The sequence below is a fragment of the Squalius cephalus genome, assembly GCF_949319135.1.
Source record: "Squalius cephalus genome assembly, chromosome: 11".
Lineage (NCBI taxonomy): Eukaryota > Metazoa > Chordata > Actinopteri > Cypriniformes > Leuciscidae > Squalius > Squalius cephalus.
In genome coordinates, this window is record NC_137132.1 from 25759038 (window position 1) to 25783570 (window position 24533).

The 24533-nt window shown below is 43.0% G+C and overlaps 1 protein-coding gene across 1 annotated transcript in view; it reads right to left on the minus strand.

Moving 5' to 3' along the window:
- Positions 1-247: 247 nt before the first annotated feature.
- LOC307167219 (C3a anaphylatoxin chemotactic receptor-like) overlaps positions 248-24533 on the minus strand; it is a gene marked incomplete at both ends in the record, with an annotated part of 30215 nt that continues 5929 nt past the window's right edge. Inside the window, 5 exons of the mRNA XM_079886209.1 lie at positions 248-336; positions 766-911; positions 3447-3500; positions 4292-4506; positions 19037-19105. Coding sequence (XP_079742335.1) covers positions 248-336; positions 766-911; positions 3447-3500; positions 4292-4506; positions 19037-19105 — 573 coding nt within the window. The remainder of the gene's footprint in view (positions 337-765; positions 912-3446; positions 3501-4291; positions 4507-19036; positions 19106-24533) is intronic.

Sequence of the window (24533 nt, forward strand, 5' to 3'; positions counted from 1 at the left end):
AGTATTTTGAACCACATCAATGGGCTTTCACAGCTTTTAGCGTCTTCTGCAACTGAATTCAAACAGAGAGGGAGATGAGTATTTCCAACCACACCAACGGGCTTTCACAGCTTTTAGCGTCTTCTGCTACTGAATTCAAACAGAGAGAGAAGTGAGTATTCTTAACCACATCAACGGGCTTTCACAGCTTTTAGCATCTTCTGCAACTGAATTCAAACAGAGAGAGAAGTGAGTATTTTGAACCACATCAACGGGCTTTCACAGCTTTTAGCGTCTTCTGCATGTTGACTAGAACCACCAATGCCTTCCGCAATTCACTCCCACACTCGTGCTTCACTGCAACCCACACAAGCAATCACACGTGAATATCTATATATAAAACACTGCAAATCTCACAACTCACAGAGAAAGCGCAGGCATGAGGTCTCGTCCACCACTCGCTGATGTTAAGCTAGATGGAAAGCAGCTGTGAGGCGCAAATCACTCGATGCAGTTACTGGTTCTCCAAGAGAAGTTTCAATCATCATACGATTCCATACAATTCACAGGGACGTCAATTGTTCCATAATCCAGTTAGAGTTCGACACTTATCTCACTTAAGGTGCTGACTTCGCTTTAGCTTCTCCCTTTCTCCTTCAGCCCGTCCTTCCCCTTGCCCGGGTCCAAATCTCTCTCCTCTTCTTTCACCGAATAACTCGAACCCACTCATGAACTCAATCCCAATGCCTTTTTATACTCCCCTACTACCGCACGCGCCCCAATCACCGCTCTGTTCTTCTTGCTCCCACACCTGATTGCAATTCCAGTCGTCAATCCCGTCATTCGCCCATACACCCGGAACCGGCAGCCTCATCGGCCCCCCGCCGGAAGCGCTCCCCGTGGGAAACTCGGGCTCTATTTCAAGTTCCTCCCTGTTCGAAATCCGTCACCCGTGACAGAAGCATTCAGAAAACTCTATCTGTATGTGAAGCAATTTGATGCATTTCTTTTTACAGTTTTTCTCGATTGCTTAAACACTATAACCAGGCTTTTGAACTAAAATTTCAAAACCATAATGCCATTTATCAAAAAGCACACCCATTTCACTAAACTATAAACACTATTCCCTGTTTTGACACATGAGTCAAATTTGTTGAACTGTCACTGCAAAACTCAACACACAAATCCCTTCATTTCTCATGACCATGTTGTCATTTAGAAAGCACTAGCATTCAATATTGTTCACTCAAGTCAGCACAGCTTCAGCTCAGTTAGCACACAAATACCCAGGTGGAAACACTAAGAGTCAAAATTTAACACACATCAATCAGGTCCTTCAATAGATAGATAAAAGGGCCCAAATCAGTTTATTGAGTTTTTGAACAATGGATCCAGAAAGACATGAAGGAAGAGATCGAGGAGGGATAAGGAGGAGGAGGAGGATGAAGGGCAAAGGCAAGAAGACAAGCAGTCTCAGATGAAATTCAAACCACTCTAGTTGTTGCCCATGTCTTAGTCAGTGGTATGACTATGAGGGAGGCTGGGCTACGAGTAAGGCCAAATTTTAGTCGCTTTACCGTCGCCTCGAGAACCTTCAGGGAGGTGTGGTGACAAACAAAATTCTATCACTGAATAAAAGACAAACATTTCCAATAGTCTTTGATGAGGTGTATTTTCTTGCAAGAAAAGGCCAGCAGTCGTACAGTCACACAGAGTGACACAGAGTGACACAGAGTGGGACAGTGAAGGGAGGGCATCCTTTCTCCTTTATAGTCTTGACTCCCAGAATGTTATCTTTCTAGGCAAATGATGGTATTTCAACCATACGTGAAACATTCTTAGACGTGTTCATCATATTGTCTCCTTGAGTGGAGGCCTCCTGTCACATAACAACACTCTTTACCATTCCAATACAATTCCATATTAGAATAAGGTTTGTGTGTGCTCTTTTACTGTCATATGACGGTCACACACATCTTACTGTAAGTAAATAAAAAAAGAAATTAGAGGAGAGAGTAAAAAAATATATTATTTTTTTTTGTTTGTGTGTGTGTGTTGTACTGTGTAGTACATGAATGAATAAAAATGTGCCAATGTATCCATTGGTTGTCTTTTGTGTTCATCATGTGAAAAGGTTTGTGAGGGGGGGAACCACAAGCAACATAACTGACCAGTTTTGGAAATGTTGTTTTGAATTTATTGCACCAGTGTGTTAGACTATGTTGTAGTGTGTGTGATTTTGAGGGCTTGTGTGTCCTGTCTGAGGGCAAAGTTTGTTTTTTCAGCAAGAGTGAATGGTTTTGAGTGTAGAGCTTCATTTTGACCTGAAAATAGGATGTTTGGGGAATTGGGTGAGACGTTATGGATTTGTGTTTACAGTTTTGAGAATACGAGGCATAGTTTCAAGAAATGTGTTTAAGCAATCGAGAAAAACTGTATTACAGTGGTACAGGGCAACAGCTACAGTACATGTATGTGTTATAACAGCACAGTGTACTGCACTCAACAGTTACAGTAGAGAGCAGTCTGAAGTACTTCTGCCTGTTTTTCTCCCTGAAGGTTCTTATGATCGAGACGACGGTTAAGTGACTCAAGTTTGGCTGTACTCGTTGCCCAGCCTCCCTCATAGTCATACCATGGACAAAGACATGCTTGTCTCTTTGGCCTTGCCCTTCCCCTTCACCTTCCTCATCATCTTCCTCCACTCCCTACTGCTCTTCCTCCTCCTCCACCTCCTACTTTTCCTCTTCCTTCACCTCTTCTTCTATTCCCATCTATTTGTTGACAGTTCAACAAATCTGACTCATGTGTCAAAACAGGGGAATAGTGTTTATAGTTTAGGGAAATGAGTGTCCATTTTGATAAATGGTTTTATGGTTTTGAAATTTTAGTTCAAAAGCCTGGTTATAGTTTTTAAGCAATCAAGAAAAACTGTTATGCTATTACAAAGGTGGGAAGAGCCAGGATATTATTTTAATATAACTTTTGTGATCAGTGGAAAGAAGAAAGTCATATATACCTGATGGCTTGAGGGTGAGTAAATCATGGGATAATTTAAATTTTTTGGGTGAACTAACCTTTTGGTAAGGCATGCATTTCAGCTATTTATACTGTTAGGGGTTAACAGTTTAGGACCCAAGGACCAGATGTTTGAAAGAAGATCCGGAGGCAGAATTATAATAAATTGAAGAAAAGTTTTACTGAAGATAGTTTGCAGTTTCATCAGCAGAAGTCAGCTTCAAGACTCACACAGGAGTTCGTAGGCCGCCCCGCTTACAGTTACAAAGATCACAGCAGTTATACCCTTCACCAATGTCTAAGCAACGTCATTGCTTACAGGTTGAATGATTCAATCTCATTGGCTAAGAAATAGATAAACATAGTAATTTTCCACACATATACAGATAGACTGAAGCATATCTACATAGATTACGACACTCAGACCCTGAAGTTAGACACTTTCTGACCTTCCTGGTTGGAGATTTGGGTTACTGGGCGCCAGCATGTCCCGAACAACAACTCTGTAACCAAGAAGACTAACACACACACACCGACACACAGCTTTTCCAAGGTTGGATTTTGCCAGGCTCTAACTATAAACAGGAGTCTCGTCTCAAAACATCAAGATAACAAGTTCTTTCTCTCAGGATAGGACACTTTAGTCTAAATGGAAAATATAGGCTTTAACTGAGAAATGGTCCCTTAAACTATAGACTTCAGTGACCCCTATATGTTTTAACACATTGAAGACCTTTCTCAAACACAAAACATGTCCCTATTTCATTTCTGGAAGCCGGGATAAAAAAGCAAGCTGCATTCAGATATCAAATACTGACATTAAAGAATACATGAAAAGAACATTTGAGTAACCACACTGGTAACTTCTATAACAAAGTAAAATCTAAAATCTAATTACATATACACTGAAGCAGCAGTGGATTCCAATCCACCCCCTTCAATACATTTATGACGCAACAAATCTATATTTTTTGTTGACACATCAGCTTCCATCATCCATCCTCAAAAAACAACAACAACACAGAACACTATTTTGTTTACACTGCATCTTTATACGTTAAATTAGCATATTATTTTATTTTTGTAATTTGATATATGTAAATATTTGATTCTATGTTTCATTTAAACTTCAAGTGTTGAAGATTGGGTCATTTCCATTCCTGTTCCACCCTGAGAATGAGATATGCATTTGGATTGGGAATGTTTTGAGAGGAGAGACATTTGTTCCTCTGCGAATGCACTCTCGAACACCAATACTAAAGAGTGCTTGAGCTTTTTCTGAAAATCTTCTCACATGAATATGTACAAGAAGGGATTCAGGCAGCTGTTCAAATAGACAAGATTGACTGTGAAGGGCCCTATCTGGTCATAAACCTCCTTGAAGCTGGTCAGCGATGGGTTTGTCGCATTCATCTCATGCAACCACACTTCAAGTAATTTGTGAACATAAAAGGGAAGCCAGCAGAAGAAGAAGGCCAGGATAACTGCCAGGATAATACGGAAGGGTTTTAGTTAATTGTTTTTCCAGAGGCGCTTAACTCTGATCGCTACATACGAAGCAGAGATTATGATGAACGGGAGGAACCCCACCACAAAACAGTACACTACCTGCCTCTTGTGATTCTAGTTCCTGAATTTCACGAATGCACAGTGTTTGTTGTGCAGAGAGGGAAATTGTTTTCCGAGAGATGACTAAAGGTAGGCTGCAAGCGACTGATGCTAACCAAATAAGCAGGTAAATTATATTTGCTCTCAGGACAGTTTGTTTGGTCCAGGACCACACCACCAGCCAGGTGGACAGGCAGCGCTCCAGACTGATCGTTTATAGTTAAACCATGGTAACTACAAATTAACCATGGTTTTGCTACACTCGCCATAGTTTAACCATTTGTTGTAAAACTGTGGTTATACAAATGGTACTCAATCTGCCAAAACAAATAATAATCCGGCATCAAGGAAGAAAATGTGAGAAAAGAAACTTTATAAGAAAAACAAAAATACAAAGTGCAAATGAATAAAACATATAATGCAGAAACTGTTAAACATGCTAAACATTTAAACTTAAGTGAAAAGGCAAATAATCGTACCTGTTGTCTCGGTAAATAAACGTAAGAGTCGTTTTGCTTCAGAAGGCATTTATTAACCCACAAAGCTGTGAAGAGGCAGGATATTTTTTAATATCACTTCGCTTGTGTTCGATTGAAAGAAGATGACCATACACCTATGGCTTGAGGGTGAGTAAGTTATGGGATAATTTTCATTTTTGGGTGAACTATTCCTTTAATAAGCTATCTATGTCACAGCGGCTATGTAAAAACAGCAACAATTCCACTAACACAGATAATTTGATCACATTGGTATTAAACCAATATGAATTACAGTTTTTCTCGATTGCTTAGGTAAAACATTTCTTGAAATTGTGCCTCCTTTTCTTGAAGCTCTAAACACAAATCCATAACGTCTCACCCAGTTCCCCAAACATCCTATTTTCAGGTCAAAATTAATCTCTCCACTCAAAAAACATTCAATCTTGCTGAAAAAAACAAACTTTGCCCTCAGACATCACACACAAGCCCTCAAAAACACACACACACTACAACATAGTCTTACACACTGGTGATATCAATTCAAAACAATACTACAAAAATACGCGATTTATGTTGCTTGTGGTTCTCTCCCTCAAAAATCTTTTCACATGTTAAACACAACAATTTACACACAAACATAAAAAAAACCTGTCTTTGGTCTTGGACAGGCCAGAGAATCTCGTCAGCATTACAGGCTAAATTGGCCAAAGCCAGGCAGTGGGGGTAAAATCCACATTTCATCCAAGACTGCTTGTCTCCTTGCCCTTGCCCTTAGTTGTCCTCTTCCTCGTCCTCTTCCTTCACTCCCTACTGCTCTTCCTTCTCCTCCTCCACTTCTTCCACCTTATACTCTTCCTCTTCCTCCTCCACCTCATACTCTTCACCTTTCTTCACTTCTTCCTCCTCCACCTCAAACTCTTCCTCTTCTTTCACCACTTTCTCCACCCCCTACTACTCTTCATCCTCCTCCTCCTCCTCCTCCTCCTCCTTCTCTCCAGTGTCCTCGACCTCTTCCTTCATGTCTTTCTGGATCCATTGTTCCAAAACTGAATGAACTGACTCGGGCCATTTTATCTATTGAAGGTTCTGATTTGTGTGTGTTAAATTTTGTGTTTCCACTTGGGTAATATGTGCTAACTGAGCTGCAGCTGCACTTACAGTAAGAATACTTGACTTACACTGACAGAAAGGTCTAATTATATTAGTAACAATTTACAATACGGGTGCACTAATCTGCATTAATTCATGCGTAACTAATGCACAGATAATGATGTGTTAATGTGTGACTCATGAAGAACTAAACCATTAATTAATGATTACTGCATCAGTAACTAATAAAGATTCTAAATGATTAATAGATTAAGTAATATATGAATTGTTATTAAATAAATGTGCCATAATGTATTATTTCCTTAATAACTTATTTTATTAACTAATAGTGTAAATGAATGCGTTAATTACCACAGTTGGTCAAAGCAATGTACTTCAACTTCCAGTTGTCTGCTTTAATTAATCATTAATTAATGATATGCAAATGCATCATTATGTTATGGCTTTACTTGTTGAGGCACATGACTATTAACTAATTGTTAAGTAATATGCCATTTTGGTTTTGACATCCACACTAAGCCATGGATTTCAATTTCAAGTGATGAGCATTGAGCCATGGATTTCAATTTCAAGTAATGAGCATTGAGCAGATGACAGCCTGTTGATCGCGTGAATGAAGATCTTATCATTGCAACGCAGTTTCTGCACTCTCACTAATGCTTTCACCAATGCAAACATGAGGTAAGTACAGTAAGAGCTTCGTTGTGCAGTGTAACAGCATCATTGATTTCATAACGAGTTTTGGCAAGTGTCCAGATAAACTCGCGCTGTTTGATTGACAGCTTGGCCGATTGGAAAGGGATTGTTCTTTGATCGCTTTCTGTATATATATTAATCACAGTTTAAGTAAGATTATTTTCATCCTAACTAAGAGAAACGACGTGAAGTTGATCGTTTAGTCACTGACTTGATTTACTGATGCATAAACAGTATTGAACGACTTTGAGAGAAAGATTATCTGTCTGAACTTGAACAATTACACATCAGAAATTCACATAACCCACTGGTTCTTCAGAGGCTCGGATGAAGGAACTAAAAACATACTTTTGTGTTCATTTGTACATCCAAACACTGAGCAACTGCCATGCTTCGCTCGTTTGCAAGCCATGATGTCTCTCGTGGATAAACCAATATCGCGCTCGCGCAGCTCATTTTCTTATAGGTGGGCCAAATTCTTTTTGCGGGCAAAGAAGAGAAAGGGAGGTAACCTTTCCCCTTATGACGACATAAGGGGAAGATTTCTAGATTCGCTCGTTTGAGCTTTCATTTTCTCAAAAATACCCAAGGCTTGGTTTACACCCATAAAAACGTCTAGCCACTGGGGGACCATAGGCAGGCTAGGGAAACTCATATTAAGGTTAAAAAAAACTCATAAAGTGAAATTTTCATGCAATGGGACCTTTAAAAAGTTTATTTTCATTACACTGTAAAGAGATCGTACAGTAGATGAAAAGCACTATAAAGGAAAAGTTGAAATACCAAAGAACTGAACATGAACATGGAATTGCAATACAATACAGTATACTGTCAATTACAGTACAGTAAATAAACAAATTCAGCATCCTTTGCCAAATTGCATTGCAGGACTGATGATGACCATATTTGCCATATAACAGTTTCTTAGTCTTTTGACTAAGACTTTCTCTCCCTCCCCTAGGCAGTCGTCTCTCAGTTCTACCAGAAAGACTCGTAATCCAAGGGCATGGAATCTGCATTTCCTGCCTGATGACTAAGGCAGGGGTGCAGCCGATCCCCTGGGAGGTATGGGAAGGGACCATCCTGGTGGTGGTGGGGAGGATGGAGGGGAAGGAACCATCTTGGTGAAAAAAAGCGAGTATAACTTGCCCTTGTATAACTTGGAGGAGACGTACACTTGTATAACTGTAGTAGATCTATAGCACAGTCATAGGGACGATGCGGAGGAAGAGAAACAGCCCGGGACTTACTAAACACTTCCTCCAGGTCGAGGTACTCCTACTGTTTAACAAATTCACCTGCGATCCAATACGATCCATGCGAGCCCTGCTGTTGGACATAAACTCACTTAGATTGGACTCACTCGCTGAATCCATTGATGGTCAGATCGTTCTGTCAGGATCAATGAAAGAGGATTCAGTAGAGAGTGTGAAAACAACAGTATTTATTTAAGAAGACAATAAGAGTAGATGACGTGGGTCAGATGAATAGAGGTGCCCGGCAACAGTCTCTCTTGGCAGCGCTCGGACGCAAATGGGCAACACAATCCTCCGTGAAAGTCAAGGAAGAGCGACCAGGAAGACAGATACTGTAATCCAGACACGAAACGCAGTAACCACAAAGAGAGCCAGGACCAGGACAAGAACACTGGGAACTCCAAACAATCTGACAAACACAAGGCGGATGGCAAGGACATTAAATAGCAGAGCTGATAAGCCGCAGCTGGCGCTGATGATCTGATCAGCGGCAATCAGCAGCCACAACCCCCCCCCCCCCCCCCCAACACACACACACACACACAGGGAGAGAGAATAATTCATGAACCGTGACAGAGACCAATCCAACTGTACATAATATAAGTCAGTTCAGAGTGCCAAAATTGACTCAAAATGTTGCACTGAATTAGGGGTGGGAGATATCTCGATATTTACGATATATCGAGATATTTTTTAAACTCGATATGGATTTTGACATATCGTATATATCGATGTATTGTTTATATTTAATTCTGATTTCGCCACTTTGCTTGTTTGCCTTCTCTGTGCTGTGCTCGCCCCCGCCCTCCTCCACCTCCTTGCTTTTGTTCCCCCTCCCCTCGCGTGTTGTCTCATTCAACCAAGTCCCCCGAGTCCGGTCAGGCACATCAATCTTTCCCCGCCCAGCGAGTGCTTGAAGTGCGTCAGAAACAGCGCGCGCGCGATCAGTTGTTGTTGGTAATTTTTTGTGTAACGTCGCCTCTCGCCGCATTGCTTTTGTTTGAGGGCGCTTAACACACTCACAATTAACATGCTCCCCTGTAGAAACGGGCCTGGCAGCTCGCGCCAGGTCTAGACACGGTGAAAGTTTCCTGATTGTGACGGATGGCCGAATTTACATGACACATTATAAATTAGCATTAGCCTACCTATTCTGCTATAGATACAGTGCCAAAAAGAAGAGGATAAAGGTGGATAAAGACAGAGGTAAAGCGATGTAATGAATGAACAGTTTATCTAATTGCATAGTAGTAAGATACTGTAATTTAATGGCAGTTATTTTTACCTTAAACTTTATGCTAGCAGTTGTTCTGAGTTCTCCAGAGGCCCCAGACAGTGTGATTTTGTAACAATCATGTCAATTTTTAGATGCATTAGTATCACTTTTTTTTTTAAATTAATGTTTTACTCTACAGTTGTGCAGTTTTTGGGGGATATATGGCATTTTTTTATTTATTTGCCAAAATTAGTAATGATATTTCTATACAGGTTTATTTAAAATAGTGCAATATGTATTATTTCTTCCTTTAATTTACAGTTAAATTATTATTTTTGTATACAGGGATTTTTTTTTTTTTTTTTAAATGTCGCAGAAACACTTTGTTCCTAAATGAACTGCCTTCCTATTTGCACTTAAAAAAAAAAGACTTTGTGGTATTTGGCATATTTGTTTTTGCAGTAGTTTTTGGGGGGTTATTTTTCCTGTAAAGATATCGAGATATATATCGTATATCGAGATATAGCAAAATATATCGAGATATATTTTTTGCTCCATATCGCCCAGCCCTACACTGAATGCTGATAACATAATACAAGAGGGAGAGGAGGAGGTGGTGGTGAACAAGGAGGAAGAGGATGAGGACGAGGAAGAGCAAGGTATGGAGAATGTTGTCAAGGCTGGATCTGGCTGCAGGGTTTTTCCCTTTGCCTGCAGAGATGACATTGCCTGTGATGTGGACAAAGTCCTCCAGCCGGTCCCAACATGAAGACGTGATGCTGAAGCAGAATCAATCTCTCCTTGATTCTGCAGTTGCACATCTCTTCTGAGTGACTGTAACATGCTTTTCATTTAGAGTTTTTTACTGTAAACTTTTTGGCTTATTTTTGGTCACTGTATTTTCACAGTATGCAAGTGCAAGTATACAGACATTCAATACTATATAATATTCAGTACAATACTATACTTGCAGTGCATACATTATTTAAAATGGTTTTGAGGCAATTGTTTGATTTTTCCAGAGTCGTCAGAGGTTCTCTGAATGTGGTTTGAAAATTTGGTTTTGTGTTTAAGGTTTTGAGAAAGTGAGTGATGGTTTCAAGAAATGTGTTTTAGATATTCAGAAAAACTGTAAATACTTTTTCACATAGTTTTACTGTCTTATAGATATGTTCTATAAAGAAAACAGATATGTTCCTAATTCTGAGTATCTACATTTCTGTGTAGGCTAGTCCACTGGTAGAGTACTTGGGAACTTACTTAAAATCTACTTTACTTTTCCCCTGCCATTGACTGAAATTTCAGGCTATCAGTGTTTTCACTGTTATACGATAGGGGCACTATTACACATCTTCTAAAAGAGTACAGAATCTCTGGATCAAAACACAGGTGAAGAAGAAACAATTAATAGTAGATTGAAATGTCGACCCAGGATGAGTAGGACTGTGAAGCTTTGGGGGTGTTGATGGACTCGATCTACTGCATCTATTTTGATCATTGTTCTGAATCCCCTCTGAACAAAGTCTTTGACAAAAATGCAATTTTCTCTGCTTTTTGTTTAAAGTGTTGACTTTTTTATTTATTTATTAAACTTACCCACATTCAAGTGTTGATAAAAAATGATGCATGTGTCACGGATCTCTGAGGGAAGACTCAAATGAAGAATGAGTGTAATGGGGTTTATTGACAAAACAGCAGACGAGACAAGATAGTAAGGAAGAGGGGGTGATAACAGTCCAAACAGTAGGCAAGGAACAGGGCACGATGACAGGTAAGCAGGAAGAGCAATTGCTCACTCTAAAATTGGCTGGGTTAAAAACAACCCAATTGGCAACCCAGTGCTGGGTAAATATTGGACAGAACACATGCTGGGTTAAATTAACCCAGTGACATTTTAACCCAGCAGGCTGGGTTGTCTAGAAACCCAAGATGTAGTAATTTTTTTTACCATTAATGGATTTGCTATTCTGGGTTATTTTTGCTGGGTTATTTTTATTTTTCTTATAATTTCACCTGTGCTTTACTGTAAAACTTTGAATTAAGAAACAATGAAGAACATGTTTAGACTTAAAATAATTTTAATGCTTGTCAACTGACATTCACAAATGTGTTAAAATTGGCAACAATGACAACAAACTGCACATTAAATTTAAATGCAAAAATCATTTAGTGCTGACATCAAAGTAGTTCAATATTGTCAGTTTTAATAAATAAATAAAGATTAGTTCTAAAACTATTACATGTTTAACGGTTTAAATACAGTGACATTGACAATTATATTTTAAATTCAGCAAATGCAAAATCATTTAAAAATACATCAAGTATTAAATAGTCAAATACAATTAAAGAAAGAAAGAAGATTAGTTCTGAACAATGACATTTATACGTTTAACTATTACATGTGTAACGGTCTAAATACGCAGTGAAATCAACAGACAATTCATTTTAAAGTCAGCGAATGCAAAATCATTTTTAAAATATGCAAAAATGTACACAAGTATAGTTAAATAAAGTCAAATACAGTTAAGAAAGAAAGAAAATTAGTTTTGAACAATGTAATTTATACCATTTAATTCTTAGGAAATTAAAGTGATATTCACAGATGTGCAAAATTGTAGGCCTATTTTACAGTATGTACACAGTGAAATTTACTTTTTTTTGACTCCGAAGAAGAAGACGACTCTTAGACACGGGTTATGTAGACTCTGCCCGGTTTAGAAACTCCACCATGTTCGTTCCGACCTATAAAAGAAAATAAACACAAAAATACAGATTGTTTTCATTATTCAGTTGAAGTCAGTTCAGTGTTGATTCAATTCAGTTCAATAACTGTGTGAAGTTTATCATGAAATGGAGTTTATCATGATTTCAACAATCAATATTTTTATTTGGCGAAAAGCCATATAATAAGTGGTATGCTTTACATTATGTCTTGTTTGATCTTGTTTTTTTGTCTAGGATCAAAGTTGCTTAACAGGAATTGTTTTGAGGTAATGTACATCCAGTCAGTTCTCTTACGAGAGGTCTCTCGTATTGCGTAAGGTTAGCTTACGCATCGGGAAAGTCTTCTTTCTTCAAGATCTGAAGCCAAAAAATTATCCTTAATTTTGTATACATTGTCAACGCAGTGCAGCAGCCGACAGACCTAGGCAGGCTGTATAAGCGTGCTCATTGGCTGCTCGGCGGCAACTGCTTAAGCCTATCGGTGAGCGCTCTGAACGCGGCAACCAATGAGGGCGCTTCGCGCCCTCCGCACCCTTCTAACCGTCAGAATGGGTGTGGCCAGCGTGTATATATTCAGCGCTCATAGGCTAAAATTCTGATTTTCTTGTCTTCAGCGACGCTCTTCGCATCGCTGGATCTTGAGAGCCGCCGCCGTTGAAACCAGCGACCAGCAAGCTTAGGACAGCGCCTGAGGAAGCCGGCCGTCTTCGCCGCCTTCAGCCATCCGTGCCTGCTACGCTATCCGGCGACATATCCTTTACATTATTACTGTTTCTGTGTGTACTCTAAAAGAGCACGAGGCGTTTTTGTAAAAACGCCTCGTTTTTGCGGCTCGTGCCGCGCCCCGCTCAGCAACGGAGACCGCCACCTCTCTGCGCTCTCCGCCTGGGCCGCGGGCACGCCGCCACCGCACTCTCCGAGTGCGAAGAGCTTTCAATGTCGACCCTGCGGGCTCGACTTGAAGCTTTCGACCAAGCTGTCGCTCCGCCTGTCCCTGCCGGGCCGCGCAATAAGAAGCGCCGCTCGCAGCGACCACCGGAGACTGTTGTGACTGAGGAGCTCGCCGGAACCTCTCCCTCTCTCTCTCTCTCGCCCTCTCCCTCCCGGCCGCTCAACCGCCGGCTCTGCCCGCGCCGCCGCCGCGTCAGGAGATGAGGCGAATGTGATAGATACCCGTACTCTCCCTCTGTTCGAGCCGTGCAACTACGCCGCTCACAAGGGATGGCAGAAGCGGACGGTCTCGGAGCGAGTTTCCTCTCCCTCTCTTCGAGCCGCGCAAACTGAGCCGCTCACGAGGGATGGCAGGAGCGGACGGTCTCGGAGCGAGTTTCCTCTCCCTCTGTTCGAGCCGCGCAAACTGCGCCGCTCACAAGGGATGGCAGGAGCGGACGGTCTTGGAGCTCTCTTTACGTTACAAGAAAGCTACTCCGTCCTCGCGCGTCACTCACCGGTGAAAGGGGAACAGAGTGTTTTCGTCCCGCCGTGGCCTGGACTATAACCTCCATTCTCACACATTTCTCAGTCCCCTCTTAAGTTCAGGCGACTGGAATTGTTACTATTGCAGTATACGAGCCTGTTATAAATACACGCTCGCCTGCAAGCAAACGCCGTCACAAGACATGATGACGCTAACCGAGTACTAATGTATTCTCCCCTGTGGCTCAGTGGCGGAATCCTAGACTGTCAAGCTAGAGACCTGGGTTCGGTCCCCGCTCTCGCGGCAGTTAAAGTTTATGCTGTTCGCTTCTCCGAGCTCGCGGCCAGTTTTTCTTACATACAGAAAACAAGCCCGCTCTCTCCCTCGTTGGGCCGCGCAGATTGCGCCGTTCAAGGGATGACAAAGCGGACGGTCACGAGCAGCGTTCAGCGTGCGCGCCTCACTCGCCGGCGAAAAGAGAAGAGAGTGTGTTAGTCTCGCTACGGCTGGACAACCGCCAATCCTCACACATTTCTCAGTCCCCTCTTAAGTTCAGGCGACTGGAAATATTACTATTGCAGTAAACGAGCCTGTTTTAAACACACGCACGCCTGCAAACAAACGCCGACGCGACACATGAGGTCGCTTTTTATATGCTCGCGCTAACTGAAAGCTTATGTGTTTTCCCCTGTGGCTCAGTGGCAGAATCATACGCTTTCATGCGAGAGATCCGCGTTCGATCCCAGCTCTCGGGGAAAATAAAAATTTATGCTGCTTGCTTCTCCGAGCTCGCGGCCAGTCTTTCTTACTTACAGAAAGCGAACCCGCCTCTCGCACCACACCTTCTCAGGGTGCTCGAGTATTTTTGAGCGTCTAAACACGAGAGAAGAAAAGACGGTTAAATCCCGCAGCCCTGCGGCTGGACCACCGTCGAAGCTTAACGCTCTGTCAGTCCCCGTTGCCACGGCTACTGCAGCTGTTTACCCCGCAGTCTACGAGCCGGTATCTACCCGCTCGGCCTGCGCGCATCCGCCGTTCTCACGGCAACCCAGAAAAATTTCAAAAGAGCATATGTCTGGTTGCACGGCTGACGCCGTATGTGTTTCTAGTACAGTGAATGTGCCCAAGTTCTGTGCTCACCCCTGTACACAAGCACTATACATCCCGTGTCTCTCACAGAGCCCACTCTCATGAAGCAGGCAGAAGCCGCTTTAGTGTTAAAAGTAGGTCACGTGTCCACTTCTCCATGCCCACACCTACTCACTGCCCGCTCTGTCACACGGCCTCGCACGACCGGTCATGTTTTAAATGTAAGTCCTGTGCCCGCCCTCGAGCGCTCACACATACTAACTACATTTTCGCCCCGACGCCGACATCGCGCGTCGCGCCTCACACTATATGTTCCCCGTCCAAAGCCACCGGGACACTGTGTGTAAAACGGCCAGCTATCGCTACGTGCGATCCGCCGTATCTAACCACCAAGAGCGCGCGCGCCGCGCCCGCCCCTGAATGTAAGTCCTGTGCCCGCCCTCGAGCGCTCACACATACTAACGAACATTTCGCCCCCAACGCCGCCATTGCGCGTCGCGCCTCACACTTTATGTTCCCCGTCTAAAGCCACCGGGACACTGTGTGTAAAACGGCCAGCTATCGCTGCGTGCGATCCGCCGTATCTAAGCACCAAGAGCGCGCGCGCTGCGCCCGCCCCTCCGTTTCGAGCTCTCGAGCCCGCGATGCGCGGCGGTCGGAGCCCGGAGGCCATTCTGCCCCTGGCTGCACACGCAAAAGCGTGGGAAACTATTCCAGGCCCATCAGAACGGGTGCTAAGCACAGTAAAACAAGGCTATACTCTGCAGTTCGCTCGCCGCCCTCCGCGCTTTCAAGCGCGTATCGAGACCAGAGTGAATGGGGAAGTAGCACATCTACTTCGAGCAGAAATAGCTACACTTCTGTGCAAAAGGGCTATAGAACCGGTTTCCCCTTCCATGAGCGAGTCGGGCTTTTACAGCCGTTATTTCCTCGTTCCCAAGAAGGACGGAGCTCTCAGACCAATTTTGGATCTGAGACGTTTGAACAAGGCTCTTATGAGAAGACCGTTCAAAATGCTCACAACCAGACAAATTCTCGCGCAAATTCGCCCGAGGGACTGGTTTATATCTCTCGATCTAAAAGACGCGTGCTTTTCAGATCCTGATAATACCCCGTCACAGGCCATTCTTGAGATTCGCCTTCGACGGTCAGGTATATCAGTACACGGCCCGCCTGTCGACACAGCGCGCGCGTTGCATTCGACGCCTGGCCGCGTCCCTCCGGCCGGGCAGCACCGTACCTCTCAAAACATTTCAGAGGTTACTAGGTTGTATGGCCTCAGCCGCAGCAGTGCTTCGGCTGGGTCTTTTACGAATGCGCCCGCTACAACGCTGGCTGAATGCCCGAGTGCCTCACAGAGCATGGGCTTCCGGCGGTATCCGCATCAGAGTGACTCAGAGCTGCGTTTCAGCTCTGAAGCCCTGGTTAGCGGCCGACTGGTACCAGCAGGGTGTGACAATGGGAGCTATCTCACACCGCAAAGTTATCTCGACGGACGCTTCCACCTCAGGCTGGGGCGCTCTGTTCGAGGGCAAACCGGCTTTTGGCCTGTGGTCAGACCGGGAAAAATGCCTCCACATAAACTGTTTGGAGATGATAGCGGTCGAGAACGCCCTCAGGCGCTTCCTCCCATTCATACGGGATCACCATGTGCTAGTCCGCTCGGACAACACGTCCGTGGTATCCTATGTGAACCGACAGGGCGGTGTCAGATCCAGGAATCTGTGCAGGCTGACAGGACGCCTTCTCGTGTGGGCTTACCGCTCGCTGCGCTCGCTGAGAGCCGCGCACGTGCCGGGCCACCTGAATGTCGGTCCAGACAGACTGTCCAGGGACAATATTCCCCCGGGAGAATGGTCTCTGCACCCCCAGACAGTCCAGTTTCTCTGGCGCCTATTCGGCAGAGCGGAAATCGACCTCTTTGTGTCGAAAGACAATGCTCAATGCCCGAAGTTTTATTCGAAGAGCGAGGACGCGCTGTCCCAGACATGGCCCAGCCTCCCGCTGTATGCTTTTCCTCCGATCTCCCTGTTGCCACAGGTCATTTCGAGGATCAGAGAAATGCACCACTCAGTGCTGCTTATAGCCCCGCGATGGGAAAACCAAACTTGGTACCCAGAGCTAGTGAGGCTGTCGCACTCACCCCCATGGCCGATCCCGGTGAGAAAGGATCTCCTCTCCCAAGCCGGTGGATCGATCTGGCATCCCCATCCAGAGCGCTGGTCGCTGCATGCATGGGTGATCAACGGATACCCGTTGACCTGTCAGAAGGGGTCGTGAACACGATCACACAGTCGAGAGCCCCCTCCACGAGACGGATCTACGCGTCTAAATGGTCGGTGTTTTCTAAATGGTGCGCTACTAAAAACTTGGATCCGCGCGCATGCGGGGTCCCGCGGGTGCTCTCCTTCTTACAAGAGCTGTTGGAAAAGGGCAGATCCCCTTCCACGCTCAAAGTATATGTGGCCGCTATTGCAGCGTTCGCTGAGACGACGCGCGGCCGGGCAATGGGAAGGAATGAGCTCATTATCCGCTTCCTCAGAGGAGCTAGACGGATGAATCCCCCGCGGCCCCCCTCGGTTCCCTCGTGGGATCTGTCCTTGGTCCTAGCGGCCCTAGAGGCTTTTCCCTTTGAACCGCTTGAATCCGCGGATCTAAAGTATCTGTCGCTTAAAACCGTTTTTCTGATAGCTCTGTCTTCAGTCAAACGAGTGGGTGATTTGCACGCGCTATCTGTTAGCCCTGCATGTCTTGAGTTCGGGCCGAATGACTCGAAAGTCATTCTCAGACCGAGACACGGTTACATCCCCAAAGCGATTGGAACCCCGTTTAGGGCACAAGTTATGTCCCTCTCGGCTCTGCCAGCATCCGACAGTGGGGACAGTGATAACCTCCTATGCCCTGTCCGGGCGCTGAGAGTTTACATCACGCGCTCCGCCGCTTTCAGGCGTTCAGAGCAGCTCTTTGTTTCCTTCGGCGGACGCACCAAGGGTCTTGCCGCCTCGAAACAGAGCTTGTCCAGGTGGATAGTGGACGCGATAGCAGCAGCTTATGCCTCCAGACACCTGCAGTGCCCTCTGGGCATCAGAGCCCACTCCACTAGAGGCATGGCCTCGTCGTGGGCCTGGTCCAGCGGAATTTCTTATCACGGTATTTGTATGGCGGCGGGCTGGGCCTCCCCATCAACATTCGTGAGGTTTTTTAACCTGGAAGTTCCTGCCCTACAGGCAAAAATACTGTCAGCATAAGTGACATGTATGCTCTGCCCATTTCTCGTGTGCAGACTACGTTCATATGCTGGCGCTATTCTGGTACTATACTCAGGGTGAAGTGTTTGACTCAGACCGGCTGATCCGCTCTGTTTCCTATTTCCCGTTACGCGCTGTTGTCGGTGCTGGCCCGCGCTGCTGGCCGCCCGTATTATTCTCTGTCGCGCGGGAATTTTTCCCTTCATGTGAGACCGACTATGTCGTTTTTCTCCTACCCTTATGAGTGCTTATGTACTGTATGGGCTCGCTCTGCCGGCCCTACTGTTTGTACTGTTATATGTTTATAGACCGGCCGCGCCGCTCTATTTCATATGCTGCATGAAGTGCCTGTACTGCGCTGGCCCGTCTCTCCGACCGGCCACATTTCCCAGCAGAGTGTTTTCCCCGGTTTCCCTGGGATTCATGGGCTGGATGCTCGGCGCACACGGCGTTGACAAAGGGTTCCCGATGCGTAAGCTAACCTTACGCAATACGAGAGACCTCTCGTAAGAGAACGTACTCGGTTACTAATGTAACCTCGGTTCTCTCTAGAAGAGGGAACGAGTATTGCGTAACCTGCCGTGTCGCGCCACGAGCTTTTGCGCTTCAGACTGCGAAAACCAGAATTTTAGCCTATGAGCGCTGAATATATACACGCTGGCCACACCCATTCTGACGGTTAGAAGGGTGCGGAGGGCGCGAAGCGCCCTCATTGGTTGCCGCGTTCAGAGCGCTCACCGATAGGCTTAAGCAGTTGCCGCCGAGCAGCCAATGAGCACGCTAATACAGCCTGCCTAGGTCTGTCGGCTGCTGCACTGCGTTGACAATGTATACAAAATTAAGGATAATTTTTTGGCTTCAGATCTCGAAGAAAGAAGACTTTCCCGATGCGTAAGCTAACCTTACGCAATACTCGTTCCCTCTTCTAGAGAGAACCGAGGTTACATTAGTAACCGAGTACGTTTTCATCACAAAATAAACTCCTTCAGGGTGATACGAGATCCCTCCACTTTGTGTTGATTACCCTGTTGAAGTTTATTCTGCAATATCAACTGGCTGGATGTACCCCTTGCATAATGCACAGGCAGTTCCAGTAAGGTTACAATGCAATTTAAATAGCAGTTATGCGGTTTTATACTCACTAGTTGAAGATCAATGAAAGACTTTCTAGCTTCGTCAATAGATGGCCGATTTACCTTCTGACCAATACACTGTGGCAGGAAGAAGAAGGGGAAGGACCAAAAGAGCAAAATCACCTCTATTCTCTGCAGAAAAGAGACATAACATCTCAGAATCAGGACCAGCTACAACAAATATACTAAAGTTTGTGCAATAAGCTACAGACATAAAAAATAAATATGCAATAATGATACAAAATACCTTGCCTTTTATGTTGTATTGAAGATTTAAAACAACAAACATCACCTTGTGGAATATTTTCCAAAGACTGATTCAATTTTTCTAAATTAATTGCAATCCTTAAAATTCTGTTACATAAAATAGGCTATCTCCCTTTGGAGTGACTGATTTTTGTAACCTTACAGATCTTTTTTATGCAAACAGCAACATAACACACTAACTAAAGTTGAAAAAAATAAAAAGAATAGTAGGGCCATACTATAATAGGTTTGAATAGTAGGTTCATTAAAAAATGAACATGTACTGATATTTATCCAAATGAATCGACATTGAATCAAGATCGGAATCGAACCACAAGCTTATAAATTGCTAAATTCAGAAGTTGGCAGCCTACCTATATTTAAGCACGGATCAAATTTATATGCGTTAAGTTCCGCGAGGTTGAGTTGATTATCACAGGCAGTCAATTATAGATGTAAAAGCAGCAAAAGTGTATAATAAACATGAACTTACCGTTAAACTTGTCGATAAGACTGGGTAACTGCCACTCGAAGAGAAGAGTTCATATCCATATGGTTTTCTAACTAGGAAAAAAAACGAAATTTTAAATTACATCACTTACCAAAAACGAATTTATGTAGCCTATGTAAAAAATACTTTTTGTACCACACCAAATCACCTCACTGGTCCAACCCACGGCACTGATGCACGCACGCACTTTGAAAGTGTTCGCGGTGCTGATAAGTCGATTCATTTCCGGGAATCATTTTGTTTCAAACTTGGAAGTGTGAACCGGTTTATTGAACCGGATGGTAGTTTCTTTTATACGGTCCCACGACATTTACGTAGGCTACTTTTTATGTCTTTTACATGTCGGTAAGGACAATTGCAGGCGTTTTACCTAAGAGCAGCGAGTCATATTACTCAATTGTTTTGTTTTGAGTGACTCGACTCACTTTGTTCAATTCGCTTGTCAGTGACAGATGGTGACAGAAACGACTCTTTCCTCTGTTTTCACAGATATTCACATATTTCATAGTTCCGTGTGATACAGAATCATTAACTGTATTAATCTGTCGTCTCACATTAAAATGACTATGCGAGTCAATATCTGATTCTGAGGTAATAACTGTTTGTCGTAGCCTACAAGTTGCATCACCAATTTTAGTCTGACTATATAAGTTTAAGAATTATTGGTGCGAAAAAAGTTATAATTGTGCTAATTCAAACTAATTATTAATAAAGAATAAAATAAAACATTATATAAACTTACCTTAAAACAGTTGCACCCAACTGCTTTGCCCCTTTGTCCTCTCAAAATGACAGCTTGGGAGCGAATTTAAACATCTCCAAGGCGGGAAGCTCGTGAAACAACCCAGCGTTGCGACCCAGCAGGTTTAACCCAAAAACTGGAAAATTAAAACTACCCAAAGGTGTTTAAAATGTGATAAAATAACCCAACAAAATTACCCAACAGACTTGACCCAGCATTCTGGGTTAAAAAACAACCCAGCATTTTTTAGAGTGCTGTAACTAGCTCAAGATAACGGTAGGCTGGAAAGCAGTTCTGGCAGGGCAGAGCAAGACCAGAGGATACCAGCGATGGCCAGGCAGGAACTCCAAGTACAACAGCCAATGCACTTTGCTACATCTCAGGCTCTGCACCAGGCTCGCTGCTAGGCAAGGAGTGTAAGCGGCCAGGGAAGCTCTGCTTCCTGGACAGGACAGAAACTAGAAACACAGGGAAAAGATAAGACAGGAACGAAGGCAGAAAGAATGCACAGCAAGCTAAGTAACTTGTACAAATAACACTAAAGAATTTAGCAACAAGAAAAGTACTAGGTAGTACAGAAGTACACAGAGGTATGACGTTCGGCATCAAGGCTTCGAAAAAAAACGAAACATCTCACATTGAAACAGTGTATCGGAGCTTGATTCGTTTTGCCATGACCACGTGATCTGTGACATCCAAAGCTTCTTTTCCACACATGGGGTGCTTCTCAATTCTTATTTGTGCATCCTTGTTGCCTTTCCTCACTTCCTTTCCTCATGTCTCAGCTCCAGCCCTGTAGGATGTGAGGGAAACCTGCAAGGAAAAAAAGGAGGATGAAGGAATCGAGCGAAAGCTTTTTTTATACATTGGAAAACTTGATCACTCGAGCGTCACTTCACTGCGTCATCAGCTGCGCTCAAAGGATCTGCCCTTATGTTGTTTTTAGTGAGGTTATTTAAGAAATGAATAATAAATAATAATAAAGCAAGATACCTTGTTGAAATATGAGAGATGTATGGTTTATTTAAACTGCAAAGGTAAAGTATAAATTAAAATTGTGACCGATGTGAAGGGGGAGGAGAATTTATACGTGTGTCACGCTTAGTCGATAAAACTCTTCCGCCTGGGGTACACCTGTGCATCCTCGCTTATGACTCCTCAGGAATCCTTCTCACTCAATCCTTGCCTCCTCGCAGAGCAATTAGAGAATTGAGATGTCCTTCAGGATGGCTGAGCTCGATTGGTTTCCGGGTCATAGGATGGAGGACGGAGGAGCGAGGAAACGAGTAGGGATATTGAGAAGCACAGTCACGTCACATGACTGCTTCGTATTCAGATTGAAAAATAGCGCGAACCCCTTGAGCAGGTTTCGAGTGTCATGCCCTTTGGTAGTGGTAAATAAAAAAAGAAATAGACTTAGCCCTCACGCTGTTGATCAAGTACTGTTCCTTAATAAAAAATCTTTAATTTCTTAAATTACCCACAAAATAAAATATCAGCTCCCGAGTTCACAAGCACTTTCACTACCCAGTTCTCAAGCACTTCACCATTCCACAATTTTCTTTTATTTTGATTATATATATGAGACTTGCCTATGAACTCGTAAGATTAGGACTGAGGCTAAAGTTTATGTGAATAAGGCTGCATTTGTTGATCAACGCAGATTAAAAAGAATTGCTTCTGTACAAGTTAATTTGTCCCATTTATTATTTTTTTTTAAATTAATTAATTCATACAATTGTTTGTTCATACATTGTGTAAGAACTACATCAACACAAACACATGAATTATGATGATTCATTTTATTGCTTTGTGGTTTACAGAGCACAAAGTGATGTATTAGATGAAACAATCAAAAAAATTGATGGGTCTTCTGTGACAGAAAGACAGCTTTTCCACCTTTTGACCACAAGATGTTGTTAGTGTGCAACATGATGAAAAGCTTCCAGTAATGAACCATTTTAAGATACAGTGAGGGGAAAGCCCCGGTGCTTCACAAAGCTTCATTTCACCATCACTACACAAAGGCATAATGTTTAACAAATCTGCAAAACATGAGGGAAAGAGCATACATTATAAAGGGAGCAGAAAACACGATACTCAGACGAGAAACAGGTGAACACACTCACACAAAAGAGGAGCTGAGAACATGAGGAAAGGGTGAGCACACTCAGACAAGGAACAGGTGAGAGCACACTCATACAAAGGAAAACTAATCAATGACTAAACAAGAGGGTGTGTGGAAACAAGGAGGCAGGAACACAGGAGCACATGGCCAACACAAAGAAAGACAGAGCCATGTGTTCAAGCACAACACAAAGGCACATTAAATAAAGACAAGACTGACAGAAACATCAGAGGAGAAAATGTTTTTAATGGTAGTTAATGGAAGTGCAGTTAAAGATATGTTTCAAGTATAAACAATTAATACCTAAGGAACATTTTATAGGTATGCTTAAAGTGCAAAAATAATATATGAATAGTAAACTATAAGTATGATGTTATGTTCATTTAAATAAAACTTACAAGTATCCTTGAGTATAAAACTACTAAACTAGTTGTTACTGAGAGTATTCTTCAAAGTGTACTTTCATAAACTAAAAAAAGTAGGTAACACTTTATTTTACAGTGTCCTTGTTACATATGTTACATGTACTTACCATAGTAATAACAGTCAATTATGCATAATTACATGCAACTAACCTTCAACCAAATCCTAATCCTACCTTAACCCTATAGTAAGTACATGTAGTTGCTTAATATTACTCAGTACTTAAATATATAATTACACAGTAACAATGACACCTTAAAATAAAGTAGCTAGTACAAATGAAAAACGTAGTTGTGAAATAGTTGTGCACCTACAATTTACTACTGTTACACTTGTAGTGCACTTAAACGTATACTTTTTATATACTAAAAGTGGGCAAATTTACTCCCAAGCAGTATTGAAATAGGACACTTATTGAGTTATTACACTTACAAGTTTACTACTAGTATATTGACATTACTATACTTAGCCTACTACATAAAGTATACTTAAACATATACTTGAACATTACTTAAAGGGATAGTTCGGCCAAAAATGATATTAAACCGATGATTTACTCACCCTCAAGCCGTTCGAGATGCATATGTCAATCAATTTTCAGACAAACACATTTTCAGTTATTTTAGAAAATGTCTTAGATCTTTCAGTGGTTATAATGTCAAGTTATGGGGTCCACCTCCTTCAAGTCCCAAAAATGTGCATGCATCCTTCACAAAAGTAATCCATCCGGCTCCAGGGGGATAAACGAAGGCCTTCTGAGGGTAATCCGTGCGATTTTGTCGTAAAAATTATAGTTGTAAAATTATAATTATAAATGAAAATAACTGGCTTCCGGCAACGGTCGACGCGCGTTCACGGGAGATGGATGCCGGCGTATGACGTAGGACGTAGCGTAGGAAGCGTCGTGACGTAGAACGAACGCGACAGCGCAGCCAGAGAGCAGAGCAAAACAAAACTCCACTCAGGATTTCCGCAATTTAAAAAACGTGTATTTAAAATAAAATGTCGGAGGATTTTGATATTAGAGAAGAGGATATTGAGTTTTTGGCCCAGCCCTATCTGTTTGAACCGGAGTACAGCGATGAAGAACTCAGGAATATGGAGGAGGCTGCATTGGCACAACTAACAGCCTCTAATAGACAGAGAGTCCGGGAGACATGGTGGTGGGGGGAAGGCAATGTATGTCCCAGATGTTGATGGACCTGTCCTACTTGGAATTGATTCTGGACTTTTAAGCATCAATTTGAATCCTGCCACAATTCCTTCATTCTCTTCTTTGCCGATATGTTTGACTGGAGTTTACTGTGGAACACCTTCAAAAAATGCTGATGCACCCAGGACATCTGTCTCCTGATCCTTTTGTGTTGCTGTGTAACAGAGACTTGATTGAGTAGCAACAACAGGATCCACTTGTGTTTCCTACAACAATGGATCATACATGATTACATTTTAAAAGAAAAATTAAATATTTATATAACAAAAAAGTGTGTCCATGACATTTTAACGTCAT